Source organism: Microcaecilia unicolor, chromosome 10 (genome assembly GCF_901765095.1).
Source record: "Microcaecilia unicolor chromosome 10, aMicUni1.1, whole genome shotgun sequence".
NCBI lineage: Eukaryota > Metazoa > Chordata > Amphibia > Gymnophiona > Siphonopidae > Microcaecilia > Microcaecilia unicolor.
The window spans coordinates 89,315,434-89,342,865 of record NC_044040.1 but is presented as its reverse complement, the minus strand read 5'-3'; the positions used below and the strand labels follow the sequence as shown (position 1 = coordinate 89,342,865).

The 27,432-nt window shown below is 47.0% G+C and overlaps 1 protein-coding gene across 6 annotated transcripts in view; it reads left to right on the top strand.

The window, feature by feature from the left end:
• CNOT4 (CCR4-NOT transcription complex subunit 4) overlaps positions 1 to 27,432 on the top strand; it is an 898,013-nt gene that overhangs the window by 257,363 nt on the left and 613,218 nt on the right. For all 6 annotated transcript variants that reach the window (XM_030215603.1, XM_030215604.1, XM_030215600.1 and 3 more), the window contains one exon: positions 13,027 to 13,128. In XM_030215603.1, coding sequence (XP_030071463.1) covers positions 13,027 to 13,128 — 102 coding nt within the window. The remainder of the gene's footprint in view (positions 1 to 13,026; positions 13,129 to 27,432) is intronic.

Sequence of the window (27,432 nt, the reverse complement as noted above, 5' to 3'; positions counted from 1 at the left end):
CTTGTTATACTGCGATGATAAGATAAGACATTGCGTCTTTTCTGCGTTAAGCTTGAGCAGGAATGCATCCGCCAATGAGTTCATTTTTTGGAAGCTAGTATTAATTTTATCTGTAATTTCTGATAAGTTGTTCTTAAATGGAATGTATATCGTAGCATCATCGGCGTAAATGTATGGGTTTAGGCCTTGGTTTGATAGTGATTTGGCCAATGGTAACATCATTAAGTTAAAGAGAATCGGTGAAAGCGGCGATCCCTGAAGCACTCCACATCCAGGTCTCCATGGTGATGATATGGACGACTTAAATATCACTTGGTAAGATCTTACAGTTAGGAAGTTGAGAAACCAGTTCAATACATTTCCGCCCATTCCAAAGTGTTCTGGGATGTTTAGTAGAACATGACGAATTGGAGGAGAACATTCTTGCCAGTTGCAATAATTTGTTTGAATTTAGTTAGGAGTGTTATAAGAACTGTTTCAGTACTGTGATTAGCACGGAATCCAGATTGGGATGCATGTAATATTGAGAATTTGCTCAAGTAGTCACTACGCTGTGGTGATCTTCTGTGTATTCTGGTGGGCAGAAGATTACGGTGAAGGGCAGTCGCAGACAAACGGTCCATCGGCAGCAATTGTGGTAAGGTTACTGGCGACAATGGGTTAGGCCGCTGTCGTGGTACAGTCAGGTCTAGACTCGGCTTCCACGTGGCCTGGATAGGTCCAGATGATAATCCTGTTCGGCACGATCTAGATAGAGACACCGGGTGTTGAAAACAGCTCCGTGGTAATATCCACTACTCTCGCTGCAACCTAAGCTGACTAGACAGCTGTTTAAGCCGGCATCCCAGTTGGAAAATCACCAGAATTCCTCGCGGGTCCTCAGAGCAGCAACTCCTGCTGCTTTCTATATCTTTCTATATTGTGGCCATGTTGAGTTTCTCTGACTTGTTTAGGATGGCCTGTGGAAAGTGGTTCGACAGCAACTTCAGTAGCTGGAGCATGAGGACAGTGTCGGACAGACTTTTACAGTCTGTGTCCTGCAATTGACAAGATAGATTCAGGTAGACTGGAGTGAGCTTTGACAGCATCTCCAGTAGTTAGAATGTAAGGACAGTGCTAGGTGAATTTCTATGGCCTATCCCATAAATGCTAAAAAAAAAAAAAAAAAAAAAACATGATCAAGAATTTTATATCGCATTCATTGTCAATTTAATCATGAATTGATAATGTGTGACTGTTGGGCAGACTGAATGGACTGTTCAGGTCTTTATCTGCTGTCATTTACTATGTTCCTATGTGTCCGTGGCAGTTTCAGCTTTCTGGTTGCGGAATTGGGAGGCTGATAATGGCCTCAAAGTCTCGCCAGGCTTGGTTGCAATTCTGAGGTAAGCTGCTCTTTGGGGAGGACCTGGAAAAGATTAAGGATCTGTGTGAATCCAAGGGCCAGCGCCTACCTGAGGACAAACGAAAGGTGACTTTTGTGCATCGGACAGTCCCGTTCTCTTTCCAGGGAGGCTAAGTGTTACTGTCCAGGCTGCTCTGGGGCCTTTCAGAAGCCATGTTTTCAGCAGAAACAGGAGCCCTTTCAGGGGCAGTGGCGCACTGGCGCCTCTACCTCTTCACATGCACCCACTGCCCAGGGGTCCCAATGATGGGGCCCTGGTCCATCCCCTGCTGGTCACAGGGTGCCAGCTGTCCCGATTTGTGGGTAATGGGCCAGATTTATTTCAGACAAATGGATTTTGAAAGTAATCAGAGCCGTCTACAATCTAGAGTTCGTACTTTTTTTTCTTGGAATCCCCTTGCAACGCTCCTGCAAAGGTGGCAGCCGCCATGAGATTCTCTTTGCCTTGGTTTGCCTGGAGGCATTTTTTCCCGTCCTGCCGTCGAAGCTCAGTCTTGGGCCGTTACTCCATATATTTGTTGCCCAGGATGGGTGGGTCTCTTACCTCCGTGCTAGATCTGAACAGGGCACTGCAGGTCCATGATTTTTGGATGGAGACCTTGCGCTTTGTCAGCACGGCTGTTCATCCAGGGGAGTTCCTGACCTATCAGGATCTCAAGGAGCCTACTTGCACATCCTTATTTGGTCTCCTCATCAGCGTTTCCCCTTGTTTGCATTATTGGCTCAGCATTTTCAATCTAAGCGATGGCCTTTGGTCTTGCAATGGCATCTAGATCTTTTTTCCAAGATCATGGTAGTCGTCGCGACCTTCCTCCGGAAGGAGGGAGTGCATGTGCATCCATATGTGGATGACTGGCTGATTTGGACCTTATCTTAATGGGAAAGCTTGCAGGCAATAGAACAGGTGGTCTGCCTTCTGTGTTCACTTGGTAGGGTGGTCAATTTGCCCAAGACCCATTTGTCTGCCTTGCAGTGTCTGGAGTACTTGTGGGTTATTTTTAATACTTGGGACTGTACGATGTCCCTCCTTGCGGCTTGAAGACTGCAGCTTCAGGGTCAAGTGGAGAACCTGCTGCATGTGCCAGCCCCCAGGGTGTGGTATTACATGCAAGTTCTGGGCTCCATGGCGGCCCTGTGAAGAAAGTGTATTTTAGGCCTGTAAAATGTATTATATATTTTCCTATTTTAATTATGTTCTGAAGTGTATTTCTCCTGTTTGGCCAGCAGGTGGTGATTCTTTGCTGTAAAGCTTTTCTCCGAGGACATGCAGGCTGCTTGTTCTCACATATGGGTGACGGCCACGGCAGCCCCTCCGATTGGAGATCTTCAGTAGCAAAAGCATTTGCTAGCCCTCGCGTGTGCATGCACAGTGCAGTGCGCATGTGCGACCGTCTTCCCGTCCGAACGCGAGCGTGCTCGTCAGTCTTCTTTTTTCCGCGGCTCAGGTTGGCTGTTTTTCGGTTGGTCTGTGCCCTGAGGAGACCCTCGCGCCTTTCACCGAGTTCTTCCATTCGGAAGTCTTTGCGATCTTTCTCCGTCGCGTTGTTCGTGTCTTTAAAAAAAAAAAAAAGCCTTATTTTAGAGTTTTTCCCGTAAGTTTCCTTTTGCTTTCGAGAGCGGCCCTTTTCGCCACCCGTACGGGTTTCTTTCCCTACGTGTTTGGTGCCATCATCGCAAATTTTGACCTCGCCGGCGTGATTTTTCTGCCCATATCATTGAAGCCTCCCAGCGGCTTTAAAAAGTGTACCCAGTGCAGCTGGGCTATCTCGTTCACTGATAGGCACGTTTCGTGCCTTCAGTGTCTGGGGGCTGGGCATCGTCCTCAGGCCTGCACTCTCTGTCTTCTGTTGAAGAAGAGAACTCGGGCAGCGAGATTGGTCCAGTGGAACATTTTGTTCGGGGCCTCGTCCGGTGTATCCACGTCTACAGTACCGAGGTCTTCGGCCAGTGCATCGACGTCTGCGGTACCAGGATCATCGTTGGTACTGATGTCGTCGGAGGGTGCCTCTTCTTCAGGAGCGCAGGTGATGGCTGTCCATTCCCCTGCTGGTGGCAGTGAGCCCTCGAGTAGGTCTCCGCCTACCTCGAGGGCTCCTGCGGTACAGGCCCCCCGGGATCGACCTTCTTTGGACCCGGCCCCGAGGAGGCGTTTGGATTCGACGTCCTCCTCTTCGGTACCGGGAGGTTCCGGTGACCTGCTTTCGTGCGAAGGCAGAGAAGCACCTGCACCGGTCACCTTCCAGATGTGGTACCGAGAACTCTGGGTCGCCGAGGGAATTGGCACCCACTAAGCGTCTACGCTGGGAGGACCGCTCGCCCTCCATTCAGGAGGTGTCGATACGCTCTACTATGGACAGCCCGGTACCGCCTCCACGCCCCGGACAGATTCTGAGCTTGTTGCTGGTGCCGGACTCCTTGCCTTCCTCAGCAGCCGCTCTGAACGAGAGCCTCCGGGCCATACTTCCAGGGATCCTGGAGGAGCTGTTGCGCCCTTCTCCTGTACCGGGGGGTGCTTGCGCCGCCGGTGCCGTCGAGTGAGGCGACTGCTGGCCCCTTCCTGTGGTGAGGTCTCCAGTACAGCATCGGCTGCCTCCCAGGCTGACTCCCCGACGACATCGATGGAGGGAGCTTCATCGGCACAGGAGTCTAACTCTCGACGTTCCCACCATGGCCATGTTTCCACAGAGTCAAGGCGGGCATGGCTTCGGACAGAAGTTCATGAACTGGTGTCCGATACCGATGGTGAGGCCTCGTGGGAGGAGGAGGAAGACACCAGATATTGCTCTGACGAGAGTCTGATGGTCTTCCTTCTGACCCCACTCCCTCTCCTGAAAGACAGCTTTCTCCTCCCGAGAGTCTGTCTTTCGCAGCCTTTGTCCGGGAAATGTCTACGGCCTTTCCCTTCCCTGTGGTTACAGAGGATAAGCCAAAGGCTGAAATGTTTGAGCTTTTGGACTATCCTTCACCACCTAAGGAATCGTCCACAGTACCCACGCATCAAGTCCTAAAAAAGACATAGCTGGCGAACTGGGCGAAGCTGCTAATTAATCCCCACATTCCCAAGAAGATCGAGTCCCAATATCGAATCCATGGGGACCCAGAGTTGATGCGGACTCAGTTGCCTCACGACTCTGGTGTGGTGGATCTGGCCCTTAAGAAGGTCAAGAGTTCTAGGGAGTATGCTTTGGCGCCCCAGGGCAGAGACTCTAAAACCTTGGATTCGTTTGGGAGGAAGGCCTACCATTCTTCAATGCTCATCTCCAAAATCCAATCGTATCAGCTCTACACGAGCATTCATATGCAGAACAATGTGCGACAGTTGGCGGACTTGGTCGACAAGCTGCCTTCTGAGCAGGCCAAGTCTTTTCAGCAGGTGGTCAGGCAGCTGAAGGCGTGTCGTAAATTCCTGGCCAGGGGTGTTTACGATACTTTTGATGTCTCATCCAGGGCCGCTGCTCAAGGTGTGGTGATGCACAGACTCTCATGGCTGCGTGCCTCCGACCTGGAGAATAGAGTCCAGCAGCGGATTGCGGACTCTTCTTGCCGGGCGGATAATATTTTTGGAGAAAAGGTCGAACAGGTGGTAGAGCAGCTCCACCAGTGGGACACCGCTATCAACAAATTCTCCCGCCGGACGCCTTCAGCATCTACCTCAACTAGTAGACTTTTTTATGGGGGAAGGAGGATTGTTCCCTATTCGAGTAAGCGTAGGTACAATCCTCCCTCTCGCCAGCCTGCTGCCCAGGCAAAACCCCAGCGCGCTCGTTCTCGTCAACAGCGTGTGCCTCCACAGGCCCCTGCAGCTCCCCAGCAAAAGCAGGGGACGGGCTTTTGACTGGCTCCAGCAGAGCATAGCCGAAATCAAAGTGTCCATGCCGGACGATCTACCGGTCGGGGGGAGGTTAAAGTTTATTCACCAAAGGTGGCCTCTCGTAACCTCCGACCAGTGGGTTCTTCAAATAGTCCAGCTAGGATACTCCCTCAATTTGGTCTCAAAGCCTCCAAATTGCCCGCCGGGAGCTCAGTCCTTCAGCTTCCAGCACAAGCAGGTACTTGCCGAGGAACTCTCCGCCCTTCTCAGCGCCAATGCAGTCGAGCCCATGCCACCGGGGCAAGAAGGGCTGGGATTCTATTCCAGGTACTTCCTTGTGGAAAAGAAAACAGGGGGGATGCTTCCCATCCTAGACCTAAGGGCCCTGAACAAATATCTGGTCCGAGAAAAGTTCAGGATTCTTTCCCTGGGCACCCTTCTTCCCATGATTCAGGCAAACGATTGGCTATGCTCTCTGGACTTGAAGGATGCTTACACTCATATTCCGATACTGCCAGCTAACAGGCAGTATCTTCGATTCCGGCTGGGAACACGGCACTTTCAGTACTGTGTGCTACCCTATGGTCTCGCCTCCATGCCCAGAGTGTTCACAAAATGCCTGGCTGTCGTAGTGGCGTCTCTACGCAGACTGGGAGTGCACGTGTTCCCTTATCTCGACGATTGGCTGGTGAAGAACACCTCCGAGGCAGGAGCTCTACAGTCCATGCAGATGACTATTCGACTCCTGGAGCTGCTAGGGTTTGTGATAAATTATCCAAAGTCCCACCTTCTTCCAGTACAGAAACTCGAATTCATAGGAGCTCTGCTGAACTCTCAGACGGCTCGTGCCTACCTTCCGGAAGCGAGGGCCGACAATCTTCTCTCTCTCGTTTCCTGGGTGCGGGTGTCTCAGCAGATCACAGCTCGGCAGATGTTGAGATTGTTCGGCCATATGGCCTCCACAGTGCATGTGACTCCCATGGCCCGCCTTCACATGAGATCAGCTCAATGGACCCTAGCTTCCCAGTGGTATCAGGCTGCTGGGGATCTAGAGGACGTAGTCCAACTGTCCACGAGTTTTCTTCAATCCCTGCATTTGTGGACAGTTCGGTCCATTCTGACTCCGGGACGTCCCTTCCAAATTCCTCAGCCACAAAAAGTGCTGACCACGGATGCGTCTCTCCTGGGGTGGGGAGCTCGTGTCGATGGGCTTCACACCCAAGTGAGCTGGTCCCTCCAGGAACAAGGTCTACAGATCAGTCTCCTGGAGTTGCGAGCGGTCTGGAACACTCTAAAGGCTTTCAGGGATCAGTTGTCCCAACAAAATATTCAAATTCAAACAGACAATCAGGTTGCCATGTATTACATCAACAAGCAGGGGGGCACCGGATCTCGTCCACTGTGTCAGGAGGCCGTCAAAATGTGGCTTTGGGCTCGCCGGTATGGCATGTTTCTTCAAGCCACATATCTGGCAGGCGTAAACAGTCTGGCCGACAGGTTGAGCAGTATCATGCAACCTCACGAGTGGTCGCTCAATTCCAGAGTGGTACGCCAGATCTTCCAGCTTGGGGCACCCCCTTGGTGTATCTTTTTGCTACTCGAGCCAATCACAAAGTCCCTCAGTTCTGTTCCAGACTTCAGGCCCACGGCAGACTAGTGTCGGATGCTTTTCTCCTGGATTGGGGGGAGGGCCTCCTGTATGCTTATCCTCCCATACCTTTGATGGGGAAGACTTTGTTGAAACGCAAGCAAGATCGAGGAGAATTGAATCAGGTACGAGCTGTAGACGTAATCTACTTAGATTTCAGCAAAGCTTTTGACACGGTTCCCCACAGGAGGCTCTTAAATAAACTGGATGGGCTGAAGATAGGACCCTAAGTGGTGAACTGGATTAGGAACTGGTTGACGGACAGAAGCCAGAGGGTGGTGGTGAATGGAATTTGATCGGAGGAGGGAAAGGTGAGTAGTGGTGTGTCTCAAGGATCAGTGCTGGGTCCGATTCTGTTCAATATATTTGTGAGTGACATTGCCGAAGGGTTAGAAGGTAAAGTTTGCCTATTTGCGGATGATAATAAGTTATGTAACAGAGTGGACACCCGGGAGGGAGTGGAAAATATTGAAAAGGATCTGAGGAAGCTAGAAGAATGGTCTAAGGTTTGGCAATTAAAATTCAATGCGAAGAAATGCAAAGTGATGCACTTAGGGAATAGAAATCCTCGGGAGACGTATGTGTTAGGCGGGGAGAGTCTGATAGGAACGGATGGGGAGAGGGATTTTGAGGTGATAGTATCTGAGGATCTGCAGGCGACAAAACATTGTGACAAGGCGGTGGCCGTAGCTAGAAGGTTGTTAGGCTGTATAGAGAGAGGTGTGACCAGCAGAAGAAAGGGGGTGTTGATGCCCCTGTATAAGTCGTTGGTGAGTCCCCACCTAGAGTATTGTGTTCAGTTTTGGAGGCCGTACCTTGCGAAGGATGTAAAAAGAATTGAAGCGGTGCAAAGAAAAGCTACGAGAATGGTAAGGGATTTGCGTTACAAGACGTATGAGGAGAGACTTGATGACCTGAACATGTATACTGTGGAAGAAAGGAGAAACAGGGGTGATATGATACAGACGTTCAAATATTTGAAAAGTATTAATCCGCAAACGAATCTTTTCCGGAGATGCGAAGGCAGTAGAACGAGAGGGCATGAAATGAGATTGAAGGGGGACAGACTCAAGAAAAATGTCAAGAAGTATTTTTTCACAGAGAGAGTAGTGGATGCTTGGAATGCTCTCCGCGGGAGGTGGTGGAAATGAAAATGGTAACAGAATTCAAGCACGCGTGGGATAAACATAAAGGAATCCTGTTCAGTAGGAATGGATCATAAGGAGCTTAGCCAAGATTGGGTGGCAGAGCCGGTGGCAGGAGGCGGGGATAGTGCTGGGCAGACTTATACGGTCTGTGCCAGAGCCGGTGGTGGGAGGCGGGACTGGTGGTTTGGAGGCGGGGATAGTGCTGGGCAGACTTACACGGTCTGTGCCCTGAAAAGGACAGGTACAAAACAAGGTAAAGTATACTCAAAAAGTAGCACACATGAGTTTATCTTGTTGGGCAAACTGGATGGACCATGAAAGTCTTTTTCTGTCGTCATCTATGTTACTATTCTGATCACTCCCTTTTGGCCGCGTCATATCTGGATCCCTCTTCTGGAGTTGTCGTCCGAAGAACCGTGGAGATTGGAGTGTTTTCCTACTCTCATTACTCATTACTCACCAACTTGCCCGCCTCCCCTTTGGAGTTGTCTTCCCTTGTCTTTGTCTTTGCTATTTACTGGACCGACGAGCACGCTTGCGTTTGGGCGGGAAGACGGTCACGCATGCGCACTGTGCATGTGCACGCGAGGACTAGCAAACACTTTTGCTAGTGAAGATCTCCGATCGGAGAGGCTGCCGCGGACGTCACCCATATGTGAAAACAATCAGCCTGCTGTCCTCGGAGAATACCTTCTACAGGTATGTAGCTTTCGCTTTATAGGGGACTGAATATTCTCTCTCTTTCACACAAGCAGGAAGCAAGTAGCAGTATACTTTCAAATCTTGTTGGCTGGGCTGTGATTGGCCCAGGAGCTCATTTCCTTTAGAGTGTACTGATTTTGCCTTCGGTCTTAGCCAGGAAGAAAGAGACATCTCTTTGCTGAGGCTCGGTGAATTATATGTCCTGATCTTCCCAGGTAGTGTTTAACCAGTATGCAAAGGTTTAGTTAGTGTTATAATTGAACCTTCAACCAAAGTGGATATTAAAGTAAATACCAAACCACTAATTATCATGCCTAATTTTAAAGAAAGAATGGGAAAAGGCCTCAGAAGTCTGTGGTAATGTAGCACCTTGCACAAACATTATACTTAGCATTCAGCGCACTTAAGTATTGCCATTTATAAGTACATAAGTGTTGCCATACTGGGAAAGACCTAAGGTCCATCAGGCCCAGCATCCTGTTTCCAACAGTGGCCAATCCAGATAAGTGCACTGCATGCTACGTATAATGTTTGTGTTGAAGCTCAAATAAAAAGGAATAACAATAATATTAAAAGTTTTGAAAGGGTTATTTGAGCTGATAATCGATTGAGGTCCAGCGGATATGTCCAATGCTACACTTTATTGTGCACTATATGAGCGTTCCACGCTCAGGTCTGTAGGGTGCTGTGTTACCACGGACTTCTGAGGCTTTTTCCCTTTCTTTGAAATTAGGCATGATAATTAGTGGTTTGGTATTTGCTTTAATATCCACTGTTGGGAGATTTGATCTTATTGGTTGTGGATTGTGGATTCAATTTTGTTGAAAGTGTTATAATTGATCCATATTTCAGATACCTGTTTGCCAATAGCACATTTTTGTCCACTGTTCCAAGTTCTGAGAATAAACACAATTGTTTGTCTTTCTGCCTGTCTGGACAGATAAAGAATCCTGGTGGTTTGTGTGTTGGGTCTGTGAGTGCTTTCTGGGAACTGTGGGACCACTGGGAGTGTGACTTCAGTAACCTGGAAATCACTGGGGATAGAGGGAGACTTACACAGAGTCAGTTATAACCCAGTCTGTGGGAGGAGGGTGCTAGTGTAGAGCACAAGCGGCAGGTGCAGGCGGACCTGAGCTGTGCTGGGGATGGACCCTCTTCGTGGCAGCGGGGTAACCCCAGGCGGGTGACGGGCCCCATTGGACGTGGGTCTGTGGGCCAGGATTCATTTGTGTCCCCTCCAGTTATCTCTCTTCAGTCGTCGGTCCCATCTTTCGGGTGACTACTTTATCTGACTCTCATGGTCGGCTCATGCCCGGTTTGCCATGTGCTGTTGGCTGTTCCCAGTATATCTGGAGGGGTTTGCCCCTGGCGACTCTGGCATAGGTGGTAGTCACCATAGACGTCAGCATGAGTAAGTAGTGAGAATAGAACCCATGGTTCAGCTCTGCTGAGGGGACCATTTCTATGGCTCCCATTTGCAGGAGGGCATGAACTTCCTTGAGAATGAGGGAGATCAGGGTTCTGGGATGTGGTTTCTGGGTAGAGGTTGGAGTGGCGAGATTGAGTGTAATCTGTTATGGTATCTGTCAGCTATCGGACGAGCCCCCAAGATGTCAGCTATCGTTGTCTAGGGTGGTCCCGGAGTCCACTTCACAGAGGCAGTGGGTTCCCAAAGAATACGCAATCCACACAGATTTGGATATATAAAGTATATTATATTTGCATATATGTATTGGCTCACAGCACTTAGTACAGGAAAAAGGGTACAAGCTGTCTTGGGGTGTGTGTTTAGAGGGAGGGAGAAAGAAAGAAAGGATAGGGTGTTTGTTCATAGGCAGAAAGAAACCTTGGACTAGGGCTGTCTGAGAAGGGGGGGGGGGAGCAGAGCCAGGTGCTCTGGTGGCTAAAGATGAAGGTGTGCAGAGAAAGAAGAAGAAACAAAGACAGCCCAGCAGAGTCCCGTGCCCTCTGCTGCAGGGAGAAAGAAAGAGGGAGAGCTAGTGCCCTGGACACAGAGAAGTGCCCGGGACAGAGAGAGGGGGGGCAGCAGACCCCAAGCTGAGCTCTGTGCTCTGCTGCACAGTGAAAGACAGAGAGAGAGAGCCCTAGTGAGCTCTGCTTTATACCTAATAAGAACTGAGGGGGAACAGGAGCAGAGAGAGATAAAAAAACTTCTCTTTCCCAGTTATTTCCTTTACAGAACTCCAGATACTTTCTGAAGTCAGGGAAGGCGACAACTTTCACAGGTTGTCCTGTTTGAAATCCCTATTGATAGAGCCTCACTGTCTAGCTTTGGTTGCTCTGAAGCCCTGTTCCCAGATGGAACAAAAAGGTATGTTAAGAGTAATTGAGAAACCAAAGGGCTATCAGGCCTCTCTGAGCACCATTTGGCCCATTTCATCCTCAATGGTTCCTGCAGGAGAGGGGGGAGAGTTTATCAGAGGTCAGAAGGTGGTTTAATATTATCAAACTGATTTCATATTAATCTAAGTATGTCCAGCAATAATTTTGACCTCCTGTAATCCTGACAGTATCCATGTCTTTTTATGCTGAGGACCCATTTGTCTGGCATTATTCACTCCTAAGACTTGACAAAGAGAAAGAGATGCCCCCCCACTGGCGAGGGCGCTGTTGGCCAGAAGTAAGAAACCAAGGCCTGTCTTTGAGGGAATGTAGGGAGTCGGTATTTGATGCGTTTGCTCCCTTATGCATTGTCTGTGTTTGTTGGAGATGCTGTAGGGCTGTGATTTCTTAACGGTAGGACTGCCTTTTTGAGTGGCTTAATGTCTTGTGGAGTGTTGATGCCTGTAATACTGGATAGTTTATCTTCTTGATGAAGTAGACCCCACCAGGCCATGTGTGGAGAAGGTTTATAGAATGGTCAGTGGTCTTTCATTGTGTTAACTGTTTCTTTGACTTTGTCCACAAACAGTTTTTCCACTAAGCAAGGGGCATCAACAAGGTGTTAATGAGTGTCTTCACCATGACCTAAGGCCCTCAACCATGCCATGGTCTTTTTGCGAGGGCTACACTGGAAGTGTGATCATGTTTTAGAGAATAGGATATGAGGGTTTTGCTGTCCATTGTGAGAGAGGTCAGGCCTTCTTGACGTTCTTATAGAGAATGAGTTGGAATAGGTGAGCATTGATTCTGGTGTTTGCATGGTACCATGGTAGACCTTTTACTTTTGTTTTCCAAGGTCTTAAATTCTGTTCCATTAGAGTTGAATGGGATTTGAGAGCTCTAGCCTTCTTGAGGGCTGACTCTGCAATGATGGTCTGTTGTGGGAGCTGCAGTTTGTTGAAGGCCAGAGTGGTGAGAACTTAGTACTTAAGATTGTCTCTTTCAGACAGCTGACCCAGAGAATGGTGTTTGCTACATTTTGTTGTGGCATTACAAGAGCAGTTTGTGGACAGGCTTCACCATCAAGGATCTTAGTGTATCTAGGTACAGGAGAATATTTAGTACTTTTCGTTACACTGGTCTGAAGCCTTAGCTGGAGAGAGCTCCAGACCAGTGGATTTGAAGGAATTTTGAGTATATTAAGTTCTCTGAAAGGGATACTGGTTGAGGTGCTGAAAGTGTTGGGTCAGTGAGGATGCCTTGACAAGTCTTAAGGGTGTTTGCGCATGGAGGACCTTTGTGTCTGAGTATGAATTTCCAAGGAGGTGGGCTTCACTAGACATTTGAGGGGGGAGGAGAGGAGGGGTAAAGGAGACATGCCAAACTAGATAGTTGAGGGGGGGGGGGGAGGAGAGGAGGGTTAGAGGTACAAAACTTTCTTGTGTAGTATAAAGATTATTATGTAGTATGGATAGATTTTTTTTCTCTTCTTGTTTCGAGAAGTGTTCTTAGCAATGTGTGACTTGTTATGGCCCTAAAGTTTTGTATTTTTGAAAACAAAACAAAAAAAAAGTGCATTGACATTATAAACTGGATTGGTGGTGCATGATGAAACATATTTTAGTGGCACTTTTGGCAATAACAATATTGAATAAATTAAAGATTGCATAGTTTGGAGATTATATTTATACCTTTCACATCTCTGTAGTCATTAGCCATTGTGTATATCGACTCGAACAGCAGCTATAGCATCTCAGTAGGTGAAGAAGAATGAAATCCTCACCTGTGACCATCACTGTACTGTTTGTTGTTTGACCACCCACACATTGGTGAATTTGAACAATTAATATTTTTGAAACACTTCAGTAAAAAAGTTAATGATTTGAGGTAGAATTTTGTTGAGCTATATTTTTACAGGTCAAGTTGCACACATGATGATTCTCTTAACTGTGTCATATTTCCATTTCAGGGTCCAAGTGCTAGTGCATATGTAACCTACATTCGGTCAGAAGATGCACTCCGAGCTATACAGTGTGTCAACAATGTGGTGGTAGATGGCAGAACGCTCAAGGTGAGATTACTTGGCATTCTCTTACTGGTTACAGACATTGTCTATATATGTTCAGTATAGCCAAAATTTTTCTGAAATAGTCATCACACAGCCACCAACTGATAAAATAGCAGTAAAAAGTATCAACTGGATTGATAGTATTGTGCCTTATTAATGATTACTGATAAGAACTAGACCCATCTGAGGATAAACGGGATAGTGCAGCCACACAAATGGGTGATGTTGGATGGCGCTGTCATGGAATGACCTTCCTAGAAAGCTGTTCCTAGGATGATTTTTCCATTGATGATCGAGATTTTTTTTCTTTGAATTACTTTTATTCTATTTGCTGTGGATATCAGATGCTTGTTGGTCTTCCCCCCCACCCCAATCCATTTAGCAGTGGCTACTTCAGTTTGGGGTTTTTTGTTTTTTTTTGCTGTCAAGATTCTCATTTTTTCATGATTATGCAGTTAAGAATTCTTATAAAATTGTTTCTGTATAAGCATGTGTAAGTTCCTCCACCAACAAGATGATGCATATTTTTGTGTGCTCTGTATAGGTGTGTTTGGGGAGGGCAGGAGTGGAGTTGTGATGTACCTATATATTTTATAAAATATGCAAATACATGCATAAAGTATATGCATACATTTACATTTGCTTTAGAGCAGGTGTAAATAAATGTGATAACATTTTTACATGCTGCTTAAGCTTAATATAGGTGCCTATTTTATTAAGGAGCCAATGTTGCCTACAGGTGCTTTTTTAGACTTCTCATAGAGGGGTCATGTTATAAAATCAGTCCCTAAGCCTTTTTGTGGCTTTGACCCCATGGTCACAGCATGATAAAATTGTTTTACCCCCTGGAGGTGCAGAGTAATGGTGCATCTGTGGAGAGGCCACCTTGGTCATGACCCCAAATGAAGGTTTTCTGACCCATTTGGGGTCCACATCCACACTTTGAGAAGCTCTATCCTATCTCTTTGTTTTGTGGTACAGATTCAGTTGCGCCTACAGTCAGCCTCCCTATTGTTCGGCACTTTGAATTTTTGATTTTGCTTTGTCTAATTTTCTCATCATGGTAGAGAAGAACTGGCAGCTTGAAGAGGTGATAATAGTAAATAATGGCAGATAGACTCGCATGGTCCATCCAGTCTGCTCAACAAGGTGGCCAGAACTGTGTCCACCACTCTGTAGGGGCTCAAGTTACCTATGCTTAAATGTCAAGTTTATACCATGCCAATCATATAGGCAACCAATCATGATGGTGATATGTGGTTACAACCAAGACTCCAAGTATTGCTGACAGTATTCAACTTACCAGTCAGATGTCTTCCCCTTCCCCCTGAGCTGCACAGCACCTTCACTCCGCAGCATGTGTCAATGAAGTGATATACAACACTGGAGTTGCTGAAGCTTCACCTGTCTTTTGCAGGACACAGACCGTAGAAGTCTGTCCGGCATTGGCCTCGGTTCCCACTTCTCTTGCCCAAGGTAATAACTCAGCAGCTATGCTGTTCTTCCATCCTCTTTCTGTTTAGGCATTCCCTGTGTCTATTCTATGTATTGTTGAATTTGCTCACCATTTTTTGCCTCTACCCACCTCTCCTGGAAGGGCATTCCAGGCGTCTACTACCCTCTGTTTGAAAAAGTATTTTCTGATGTTACGCCTAAGTCTACCTCCCCACAACATCCTTTCATGTTCTGTAGTTCTACTTTCCCTACACCTCTGGAAAAGGTTTGTTTGAATATTAATAGCTTTCAAGTACTTAAATGTCTGTATCATATCACCTTTCTCACTTCTTTTCTCTAGCTTATCCTTATTAAAGTCCTCCAGTCTCTTCTCCTACATATTATTTTGACACAAATCCCGTACCATTTTTTGTTACCTTCCTCTGAAATTGCCTCGTCTTTGTCCTGGAAGAGAGAAAGTGGGGCCTCACCAATGGCTTGTATAGGGGCATCAACACCTCCTTTCTTTTGGTTATGCCTCTCTCTACACAGCCTAGCGTTCTTTGAGCAATAGCTACTACCTTGTCACGTTGTTTCGCTACATTGAGATACTTAGACATTATCACTCTAAAAGGTCTGTCTTCTGATCCATGTGTGCCACTCTCACCCTCTAGCACAAATTGCTCTCTTGGATTTCTACAGCTCAAGTGCATCACTTTGCACTTCTTCACATTAAATTTTAACTGCTAAACACTGGACCACTTTTCTAATTTTTGTGGTTTTTTTCTCATGTTGTTCCTCCAGGGAGTTCACTCTGTTGCAAACCTTGGTGCCATCTGCAAAAAGGCAAACTTCCTTGTCATCAAGCAGATGAAGCCATTACGTATGGGTTGTGTCCATCAACCAGCAGGGGGAGATAGAGAGCACTCAACTTTTCACAGTGCCTCATGGCCAGCCAGCTCCACTGCCTCTTCAGTATTCTCTATCTCCCCAAGCAGGGTGGCTGCAGCTTCTTTGAGCTCCATCAAAAATCTGCCTGGGAGTGGCTCCTGGCTTGCCAGTTGTTAGCCGGGGTGTTAGAGGCTATAGCAGCTTCACTTTGAAGGCACATAGGTTAGCCCTTTCCCTGCCTTACCCATGCCCCCGTGGATGTGGACATATTAGCTTGCTTTTCCCTGTCCTTTCCCACTCAGTGGATGCAGGCACATGGGTTCGCCTTTCCCTGCCTTTCCCACTCATCTGAGCCTCCGGAGTTCTTACTACCTCTGCTTTCCTCACAGCGTTAAAAAAAAAAAAAAAAAATGGAACAGAGGTTTTCCTTTGATTCTTCTATGGGACCGGAGCTGTGATACTCGGCCCGGTGAGGTAAGAGTGTTTTCTAACTCCTCCGGGGATGGGCCCGCGATCGGGACGTTTTTTGGCGTGAAACCGCCATTTTGAATTTTCCCGCCATTTTTGGCGATGGCTGCAGAGAATGTAAAGCGCTGTTCTAGGCGTGGCAAGCGCAAATCAGCAGCGGGGCTCTGTAAATCGTGCTGTACAGGTGTAAGAGCTGGCCTGAGCATGGCGAGCGATGATTCTTCCTGCTCAGAGCTGGCAGCGGACACTATTTTGAATTCTCCGCATGGCACAGCCTCCGTAGAGACGGAGAGCCCTGAGCCCCGGGGGAGGGGGGGGACCTCGAATTGAAGCTATTCAGGGAGCGGCTGGCCCCGGACGGGATCTGGGTGCCCAGGGCGAGTTTTTATTTCCTGATTTTGTGTTGTTATTGCATAAAGCATACATGCTGAAAAGAGCTCTCCCTCAAGGGTCGTCTGAGGTCCCTTCTATTGTCGTCCCCCCCCCCCCCCCCCCCCCAGTGGATTCTGGCCTGGGACTGCCCGCTGAGGCTATTTTCCCTGATAATTCGCATAAAGAAAAGCATAGAAGGGCTAATTACCCTTCATAGTGTGGTGCACCCCCCCCCCCCCCCAGTGGTCGGGCTGTGAGGATTCGGAGAGTTCTGGCAGGCCTTCGTGGTCTGAGGAGCCAGAGTCAGGTGCAGAATTACCACAGGATCTGGATGATCCCTCCGCGGTGAGGATTTTCCACCGTGATGAGCTGCCAGCGCTTATTTCAGATGCCCTACATGTCCTTTCTATTGAAGAGCCTGACAGTGGCACGGCCTCCTCTGTGAATCCTAGAATGGCTAGTACCAAAAAGCCTGCTCGAGCCTTTCCTTTGCATGAATCCATCCAAGAGCTTATTTCTGCTCAGTGGGCTGACCCCGAGGGACCTTTGAAAGTTTCCAGGGCTATGGGGCAGTTATACCCTCTGCGTGAGGAGCATTTGGCTCGCTTTGCAATGCCTAAAATAGATGCCCTAGTCACTGCGGTGACAAAGAGAACTACCCTCCCTGTGGAAGGAGGAGTTGCCCTGAAGGATTTACAAGACCGTAGGCTGGAAGCAGCACAAACGGTCCTTTGAAATTGCTGGTCTTACTGTTCGGGCGTCTATATGCAGTTGTTATGCTGGTAGAGCCTACCTGGCGTGGTTGCAACAGGCAGTGGAACAGCCCGGAGATGGAGCGGAGCCCTTCCCGGATGTGGCTCCGCGGCTGGAGTCGGCCTTGTCCTTTTTGGCTGATGCCCTTTATGATATTGTCAGAGCTTCGGCTAAATAAATGGCAGTAGCAGTGGCGGCTCGCCGTCTTATTTGGCTACGACATTGGGCAGCGGACATGGCCTCTAAGCAAAGGTTGGTAAAGTTGCCCTTTCAAGGCCTTCTCCTATTTGGTGAGGAGTTGGAAAAAAAATTGTTAAAGGCCTGGGAGATCCTAAACCCCAGCGCTTGCCCGAAGATAGGCCGAGGCCTTCCTCCAAGGGCCAGGCGGTCCACTCCTCTTATAGACCTCGCTTCTTTGAAGCTAGAAGGTACCGCCTGGGGCGTTCTGCTGGGTTCACTTCTCGTGCCCGTTTTTCAGCAGAGGAACTCCTTTCGCTCGGACATGCGTTCCGCAGCCACCGGCTCTAGGCCTGGAGTTCAGGGGCGACCCTCTCAATGATGGTGCGCCGGCCCCCTCCTCACTTCCTGTCATCGGAGGATGTCTTTGCCGAGGAGTGAGCCAATATTTCCTCAGATCAGGGTTCTGGACCTGATCAGAGATGGCTACAGAATAGAAGTCAACGCCCCAGTAAGAGACGTGTTTGTGGAGTCCTGATGTGGTTCTGCTGCCAAACGGGCGGCGGTAGAGGAGACTTTGCAAGGTCTGATTCAGTTAGGGGCCGTGTCCCCGGTACCTCCCGCCGAACACGGCTACGGCCGATACGCCATCTATTTTGTGGTGCCGCGAAAAGGTGGGTTTTTTTTCGTCCTATTCTGGACTTAAAAGAATTAAACAAGTCCCTGAGAGTGCGGCATTTCCACATGGAAACCCTGCGCTCCGTCATTGCTGCGGTACAGCCAGGAGAGTTTCTCACGTCTCTAGACCTGAAAGAAGCTTACTTGCACATACCAATTTGGCCCCCGCACCAGAAGTTTCTGAGGTTTGCGGTGTTGGGAAAACATTTCCAGTTCCGGCCCTTGCCTTTTGGCCTCGCCACAGCTCCCCGAACCTTTTCGAAGGTAATGGTGGTAGTAGCTGCTTTGCTCAGGCGAGAAGGTATCAGGGTTCATCCGTACCTAGACGACTGGCTCATCAGAGCAGACTCTGTAACAGAGAGCTATCAAGCTACAGCCATAGTGACAGATGCCAGCCTGAAGGGCTGGGGCGCACATTGCAAGGGGAAGCATGCCCAGGGTCTATGGACACCCGAGGAGTCGGAGTGGTCCATCAACCGCCTGGAGTTGAAAGCGGTGTTTCAGGCGCTTCTGGCCTTTCAAGTGACCCTGGAAGGATTGGCTGTCAGAGTGATGTCGGACAACACGACAGCAGTGGCCTACATAAATCGACAAGGCGGCACTCAGTGCAGAGCACTGGCCGCGCAGGCCGAACAGATTTGCCACTGGGCCGAGCTGCATCTTCAGTTTCTGTTGGCAGCTCACATTGCAGGTCAGAGCAACGTGCAAGCCGATTATCTAAGCAGGCATTAGATCGATCCAGCAGAATGGGAACTAGCAGACGAAGTATTCCTGCAGATATGTGCCAAATGGGGCAAGCCCGTGATGGATCTTATGGCGACAAGTTCAAATGCCAAAGTCCCGTGCTTCATCAGCAGACGGAGAGATCCTCGCTCGGCAGGGTTGGATGCGTTGACTCAGCCCTGGCCTCCGGGCCTACTATATGTGTTCCCTCCGTGGCCCTTGATAGGGCGCGTGCTCTTGCGGATTCGGCTGCACCCAGGAGAAGCAGTCCTCATCGCCCTGGATTGGCCCAGGAGGCCTTGGTATGCGAACCTCCGACAGATGCTAGTGGAGGCTTCCCTTCCTTTACCTCTGGTACCGAACCTGTTGTCACAGGGCCCGGTAGCCATGGAGGACGCCTGCCGCTTTGGTCTTATGGCATGACGATTGAGAGGGCGCAATTGAGGGACAAAGGCTATTCAAACACAGTCATTTCCACTCTCCTGCAGGCCCGCAAGCGTTCCACTTCCGTGGCTTATGCCAGGATTTGGCGCCAGTTTGAGTCTTGGTGTGCTTCCAAAGCGATCACACCCATGCAGGCTCCTGTCTCGCCGATTCTGGACTTTTTGCAGGATGGTGTACAAATAGGCTTGGCCTATAATTCCCTGTGGGTGCAAGTGGCAGCGTTGGCCTCCCTTCGTGGTAAGGTTGAAGGCGTGTCTTTAGCTGCTCATCCAGATGTGGCACGGTTTCTTAGTTGGGTGCTTCTACTCCGGCCTTCCGTGCGAGCACCCTGTCCAGCTTGGAACCTGGGGCTAGTTTTGAAGGCCCTGCAGGCTTCTCCTTTTTAGCCGCTTCGGCGAGCATCGGAGAAAGATTTGACACTAAAGGCCGTTTTTCTTGTGGCCATTACTTCGGCGAGACAGGTGTCAGAGCTCCAGGCGCTGTCCTGTAGAGACCCATTTCTGCAATTCTCAGAGTCCGGGGTCACGGTTCGGACCGTGCCTTCCTTCATGCCTAAGGTGGTTTCAGCGTTTCACCTAAACCAGCCTATTTTCTTGCCCTCCTTTGATAAGGAGGAGTTTCCGGAATCTTTTGGGCAGTTGCACCTGTTGAATGTGCGCAGGGCTCTGCTGCAGTATCTGCGAGTTACTATCTCTTTCAGGATCTATGATCATCTGTTTGTTTTGCTATCAGGTCCTCGCAGAGGGTCTCCAGCGTCTAAAGCCACTATTGCCCGCTGGCTCAAAGAAACTATCTTTTCAGCTTATCTGCTTGCCGGCCGGTCTCCGCCTGTAGCCTTTAAGGCGCATTCTACCAGAGCGATTTCTTCCTCTTGGGCTGAAACTGGAGCACTCTCTCGTCAAGAGATAATGCAGTGCAGCAACATGGGCTTCTAAGCTCTCTTTTGCCCAACATTACAGGCTGGATGTGGCTGCTAGGAGGGATGCGCGTTTTGGAGCACAAGTGCTTGCGTGTGGTGTGACCTGTTCTCATCCTATCTAGGGATTGCTTTGTTACATCCCATACGTAATGGCTTCATCTGCTTGATGACAAGGAAGGGAAAATTAGGTTCTTACCTTGGTAATTTTCTTTCCTTTAGTCATAACAGATGAAGCCATGAGCCCTCCCTTTATGATTGTCTGTATGCTGTGAATCTGTTTCAGGTTCTGTTCTTGTTTCCTGAAGTTCCTTCCTTGGGAGAAAGTTGGAAAACAGTCTTCAGGATTCATGTTCAATTATAGGAGGATGAGTCCATTCCCTCCAGTTTATGTTTTGGAGGATGAGTTTATTCCCTCCAGGAGGTTGCGTGTATCCCCTCCAGTTATACAATAAGGAGGACGAGTTTATTCTCTCCAGGAGGATGTGTTCATTCCCTCCTTTTGAGTTCATGCCCTTGTTAAGGGGCCATCGTTCGCTGTGAGGAAAGTTCATGTTATTCCCATTGTGGTTTGCCATACTGCTTTGGAAGCTTCAAATACTGAAGAGGCAGTGGAGCTGGCTGGCCATGAGGCACTGTGAAAAGTTGAGTGCTCTCTATCTCCCCCTGCTGGTTGATGGACATAACCCATACGTAATGGCTTCATCTGCTATGACTAAAGGAAAGAAAATTACCAAGGTAAGAACCTAATTTTCCCTTTTCCTTCCAACCCTTCAGCAGCACTGTTACACACAAATAGGTTGAATAGAATTGGCCACAATATCGAATCCTAAGGCACTCCACTACTTACATTTCTATGTTCTGAGTAGATTCTGTTTACTACCACCCTCTGCCATCTGTCAGTCAACCAGTTCCCATGTCCAGTTCACCACTTTGTCGTAAGTTTAGCCTGCTGAGCCTATTTTTGAGCCTCCTATGAGGGACTGTCGAATGCCTTACTGAAATCCAAGTACACTACATCCAGCACATGTCCACTATCCAGTTCTCTAGTCACCCAGCCAAATAAATAAATCATATTCATTTTCCTTTGGTGAAACTATGTTGTCCCAGAACTTGTAACCCATTGAATTCCTGGAAATTCACTATCCTTTCCTTGAGCAGTGCTTTTATTACCTTTCCAACCTTGAAGTAACACTTACTAGCCTATAGTTTCTCATTTCTTCTCTGTCTCCACTTTTTTTGAAGAGGGACCATATCCGCTCTTCTCCAGTCCTGCGGAACCTCCCCCGTCTCCAAGGATTTATTAAACAAAATTTTAAAAGGACCCGCTAGAACCGCTCTCAGCTCTTTCAAGATTCTGGGATGGATCATGTCCTGCCCCATGGCTTTGTCCATTTTGTTTAGCAAGTTGTTCATAAAACACTTTTTTACATAAATGGTGTAATATCAACTTCATTTTCATATGTACCTTTATCAACCACCCGAGGTTCTACTCCAAGAGTTTCTTCGGTGAAGACAGAAGTATTTTTTAAACACATCGTCTTTTACTTCATTATTCTCCCCCTAGCTGTTCATAGCATCTTTCAGTCTCACAATTCTATTTCTACCCTTCCTTTGTTCAATAATATATCCAAAAAAAGTCTTGCTACTCTTATGTTTTTAGCCATTTGTTCTTCCGCCAGAGCCTTTGCCGAATGTATTTCTCTCTCAACTTATTTGTTTTATCCAGTAATCTCTTCTGTGTTCCTCTTGTGTTCTTTTGTATTTCATGAATGCCACCTTTTTTGCTTTACTTTGTCAGCAACTTGTTTGGTGAACCGTACCTGTTTCCTTTTTTGCTTGTTTTTCTTTATCTTCCTTATTTAAAGATCTGTTGCTGATTTTTATAGCTCATTTCAGTTTAAACCAGAGATTCCCTCCACTGCTGTTATGTCATTCTCTCCCATCAGCTTACTCTTCAGGTACTCCCCCATTTGAACAAAGTCAGCATGCTTAAAATCCAGGATTTTGAGCTTGCTTTGTGTGCATTCTATTTTAACTCATACATCAAACCATACAGTGTGATGATCACTATTGGCTAGGTGGGCACCCACCTAGACATTGGACACATAGATTTGCTACGTTACATAGAAAGATATGTAACCATGTAAGTCTTCGTGCTTTGAAAATGAGCCTCAGTATCTCCATTTGTGAGCACAAGATTTAGCGTCATACCTTCAGTTGTGGGTCCTGTTACCATTTGTCTCAGCAGTGCACTTAGAAACAATCCACAGTATTTTTACTTTCTACTATACAAGTCCACCTACACGGCAGGATTTAGCTACCTGTGCTCAAAATGGTGGAACTCAATTCCTATAGTCATCATGAACTACCTCCAGTTCAGAAAAGACCTAAAGACCTACCTCTTCAGGAAATTTTATGAGTAAAATATGCACTAATTCTGGAACAAAAATACACAACACAACCTCTGTGACACATTTTTTCATTTAAAAAATGAACTAAGACATATCTTCTCAAGAAACCCAATAACTGTTCCATATGCACTAATAGTTATCTTGCCAACCACTGTAAAACGCAATGTCATACAACCTTATAAATGTAATTTAATCAATGTAATCTCTAACAACTGTTAAATGTAAGCCACATTGAACCAAAACTCATTTGGATAATTGTGGGATACAAGTATGAATGGATAAATAAATATCATTTGGAATTGCTTCCATAGTTGATATCCTATGACTTGTGTACTCTTTAAGGAAACTTATTTTACAGAATGATGGGACAATCATGTAAATGTTTGTTTATTGTATGTAAGATGTTGGAGGGACGATACATTTTTTAAATGGAAGTGATGATCTGTGGGAATTCATTATTTAAAGTCGTATGTATTAATGCGAAGGCTTTAAATTGTACCCTTCATAAAATCGGAACCCAATGGAGTTTGTACAGGATTGATGTGGTATGTTCATTTCTAGTACAACCTAATAACTGTTTTTGCTGGTGAATTGTTTTTGCTATTTGTAATACAAGCAAAATATCTGCTGGTAAATCAAGAAACAAAGATTTGGGAGGAAGTGACATCATCACTAAGGGATGGCAGCCTGATTTGAGAGCTATGCTGAGAACAGAGTAAATAAGTGCTGTAACCCCGAAAAACGCGGCGATTTCGCGAGTGCAGAGGCTCCTGTAGTGTATACAAGCATGGCAGCGAGAAAAAGACTCTCCAGGTTTAAATACTTGCCGGATGGATCCGGATACTTGAAGTGTGCTGGGCCACGAGCTAGCTTGAGAGGATCCAAGATGGCTGCTGGAGATTCTGAGTCAGACCCTGATATCGAGGAACCAACAGAGGAAGAGGCTGACTGTGGTAAGACAGCATTTATTCGCTGGTTTAAAGACTTACAAGCTGAAATGGTGGCCACAAGAACCAGTATCCAAAATGCAGTTGCAGTGCTGCATGAGGAGCTGAAGGAGATTGGAACCTTGTGGCAGAGACAGAGGAGAGGGTGGAAAATATGGCAGAGGAGGTGCGGGATCTGCAGAAAGATCTTAAAGCAGAACAGCAGCTGAGAAGAGACTTAGAATTGCAGTTGGAGGGATTTAGAAAACAGATCCCGAACATGCAAAGGGATCCCAGAGGAGGCAGAGTTTAAGGATGTGGTGAAAGTAATTCAGGACCTGTGTAATTTTATTATGGACCCAGGAAATACAGGAGGAAAAGACCAAAACTCCAAACGCATTAAAATTGATCGGGCCCATAGGAGTCTAGGTCCCCAAAGGGGAGGACAGCCTAGAGACATTGTGGTTTGTTTTCATGAGTTTGGAGTAAAAGAGGCAATCTGGAGAAAAGCCCGGGGACTGGGTGAGATTGCCTGGAAGAATTGTAAACCCCAGATATTTCAAAATCTGGCCAGAAAGACACTGCAGAGGAGGAGAGAATATAAGGAGATCACCAGATACCTGCAAAAAGAGGGACTGAGATATAAGTGGCTTTATCCCCTGGGAATGCAAGTCACAGTGGGTAATAAGACCCGGAGATTCCTGTCTACTGAAGGAGCTTGGAAGTCGTTGAAGGAGATGGGGTGCACAGATTTGCCAAACACAGCGGAACAGACAGACAAGCAACGGACACCAAGTCCTAAGAACAGTAAAGAGGGATGGAACAAAGCGCGTGGAGCGAAGGGGCAAGGGTCCCCGAGTTTGGATAGCCGCAGATCTGAAGCCAGCGGAGTGGACTGATCATGGTGACTGGAACAACATCGGATCTCACAGGATAATAGTATTATCTATTGACTGTTGATAACTATAGGAGGGAAGAGACAGGATGTTTGGTTACTATAGGAGGTATATAAGCAGGGGGGCAGTGAATGAGGAGGGATATCAGAGGGGCAGCTCTCTGGCGATGGCTCAATTCCTCAGGGACTGATCTGGCAGAGAGGGAGGGAGGGGGGAGTGGGGGGGAAGGTTACGAGTTGGAACATGGAATGTCAATGGTCTGAATAACCCTGGGAAAAGGAGCATTGTATTTAAAGAATTGAACCGGTTAAAATGGGACGTGATTATGTTACAGGAAACCCACATAAGGAAACAAGATGAACACTTGTTTAGAAGTAAACAATTGGGTGACTGCTTTCTGTTGGCGGACCCTAAGGGGGAGGGGAAACGGGGGGAGTTGCCATCTTTGTTAAAGCACATCTTAGATTTGTTCAGGAAGATATTTTCAAAGGGAAAGAGGGAAAATGTTTAGCGGTGAAAGGGAAGATAGGAGAGCAACACATTACTCTGGTTAATATATATGCCCCTAATAGTGGACAGGGTGCCTTTTTTGAGTCCATCAGGCCAGAACTCAGTGCATTTGGGAAAGGTCAGATAATATTTGGGGGGGGGGGGGGATTTCAAGTTAACAGCCTCAAATTTAGACCACTCTCTGGGACGAGCTGAGGGAACTAAGCAATATAGGGGGAAGTTTCTTAAGCTAATGGCAGAATTAGACCTGGTGGACGTTTGGAGATTACAACATCCCAGACAGAGGACTTACACATTTTATTCCCATGCACAAAACACATATATACATACACTAGGATAGATGCAATATGGTGCAGCCGGTCACTGTGGGGGGCTATAAAAGAAACTGAAATTGAAAGTATACATGCTTCTGATCATGCGCCTGTGTGGGTAATAGTGGGAAAATTGGGAAAGGAGCGTGGAGATCAAGTGTGGAGGTTGAATGATACTTTGATTGCAGAGAAAAAAGATTGTCAGGATGTGCGCAATATAATACAAGATTATCTTCAAATCAATGACAATGGGGAGGTGTCGGAAGGGATTCTATGGGATGCCCTCAAGGCAGTAGTTAGGGGGCATCTTATACAAAGGGGTGCGCAAAAAAAGAGGGACCGGGAAGCACATGAGCTGCATACACGAAAGACACTGGCACAATTAGAGGTTAAACACCATGCTACTGGGGACCCGCAGACATTTAAAAAATTAGTAGATTGTAGAGCAGAATTGCAAAAAAATACAATTGAGAAAGATGGAATATATCAGAAAATTGATGAAACAAAAGTTTTTTTGAATTTAGCAATAAAGCGGGTACTATGCTAGTGAGAAGCTTGAGACAAAGACAGGTGAAAAATATAATTACAAAAATTAAAGGTGCTCGGGATGAAATATTGCACCAAGATAAGGACATAAGCAGACAATTTGTTCATTTTTACACAAAACTATACTCTAAAGGGGGAGGTGGTGTCCCAAGGAAAGATGCAAGAATATTTACAAGAGCTAGATATACCACAAATTACAGGACTGCAAAAGGCTGAGCTCGAGGCTGAAATTACAACGCAAGAGGTTCTCAGGGTCATTAAAGGGTTAAAACCGGGAAAGGCCCCTGGCTTCTTGATATACATGGCAGTATTACAAGGTATTTGGGAAGGAACTGGCACCATTATTAGTTAGGGTGGGCAATGCAAATTTTGGGGGCCATGGAGTTCCTCCCAGTATGAGGGAAGCGGGGATATTGGTCCTTTTAAAACCAGGGAGAGATCCAGCAGTGTGTGGATCATATAGACTGATATCTCTGCTGAATATCGATGTAAAAATTTATTCAAAGTTATGGCAGATCGTTTGGGGAGAGTGCTGCCTCACATAATTCACGAGGATCAATCAGGGTTCATAGCACACAGACATGTGGCAGACAATATTCGCCGCACTTTGAATATTACATGGGGGGCACAGAGGAGGGGAGATTCACTGACACTGCTGGCGGTGGATGCGGAGAAAGCATTTGACAGGGTGGAGTGGGAATACCTGTGGGAAGTGATGAGGGCTATAGGAATGGGGGGCGCACGTCTAGAATGGGTAAAAGGTATGTATACATTCCCAGTGGCGCGTATAAAAGTGAATGGAGGGTACTCAGAGTATTTCCCAATAGCAAGATGAACGAGATAAGGTTGCCCATTATCTCCCCTGTTATTTGCTATTTCCATTGAACCCCTGGCTTTGAGAATACGGACTCTCAGAGACATTAGAGGAGTTAAATTGTGGGGTCATGAGCACAAAATTGCCCTGTTTGCAGACGACATTCTCTTTTATGTATCCCAACCATTACCGACATTGCCTATTATAATAAGGGAACTGGAACTATACGGTAAAGTGGTGGGGTTTTTAGTGAATTACGATATAAATTAAATTTAAATACAAACAGACATACGCTACTACCTTTGCGTACAAAAGCACACAGTTATGGAACGCACTACACATGACCCTGAAAACCACGGACAACTTAACCAGCTTTCGCAAATCTTTGAAGACATATCTCTTCAACAAGGCCTACAAAAATAATCCTTGATGAAACAAATTACTCTGTATACCACCCAAACGCTTTAAAACACCTCTAACACGACCTTACCTAATACCTTCTAACTAATTCCTCCTCTACCTCCAGTTTATTACCGACTGTATCTAAGATTATGTAATGACTATACCATATTAACACCCTGTAAGCCACATTGAGCCTGCAAAAAGGTGGGATAATGTGGGGTACAAATGCAATAAATAAATAATAAATAAATCTGAGATGATGGGAATTACTAGCACAGAGGCAGTGCTGGAGCAGCTGAAACAGGCATTCCAAAAGATCTAGATAACCTCTTCTTGTTAAATTATATGCCTTTGCTCAGTGATGTGAGACGGGACTTGATTAAATGGGAGAATAATTGGTTGTCATGGTGGGAGAGAATAGCGGTAGTAAAAATGAACATTTTACCCAGACTGCTTTTTCTGTTTCAGACACTGCCAATATTAGTACCCAGAAGGGAAATTTTAAAACTACAGTCAGATATAGGGACCTTTGTGTGGGCGGGTAGGCCGGCTAGGCTGTCAAAAAAAATCTTGTGGGGGAAGGTGGAAGAGGGGGGGGGGAGAGGGATGCCAAATGTGCAGTGGTACTACTG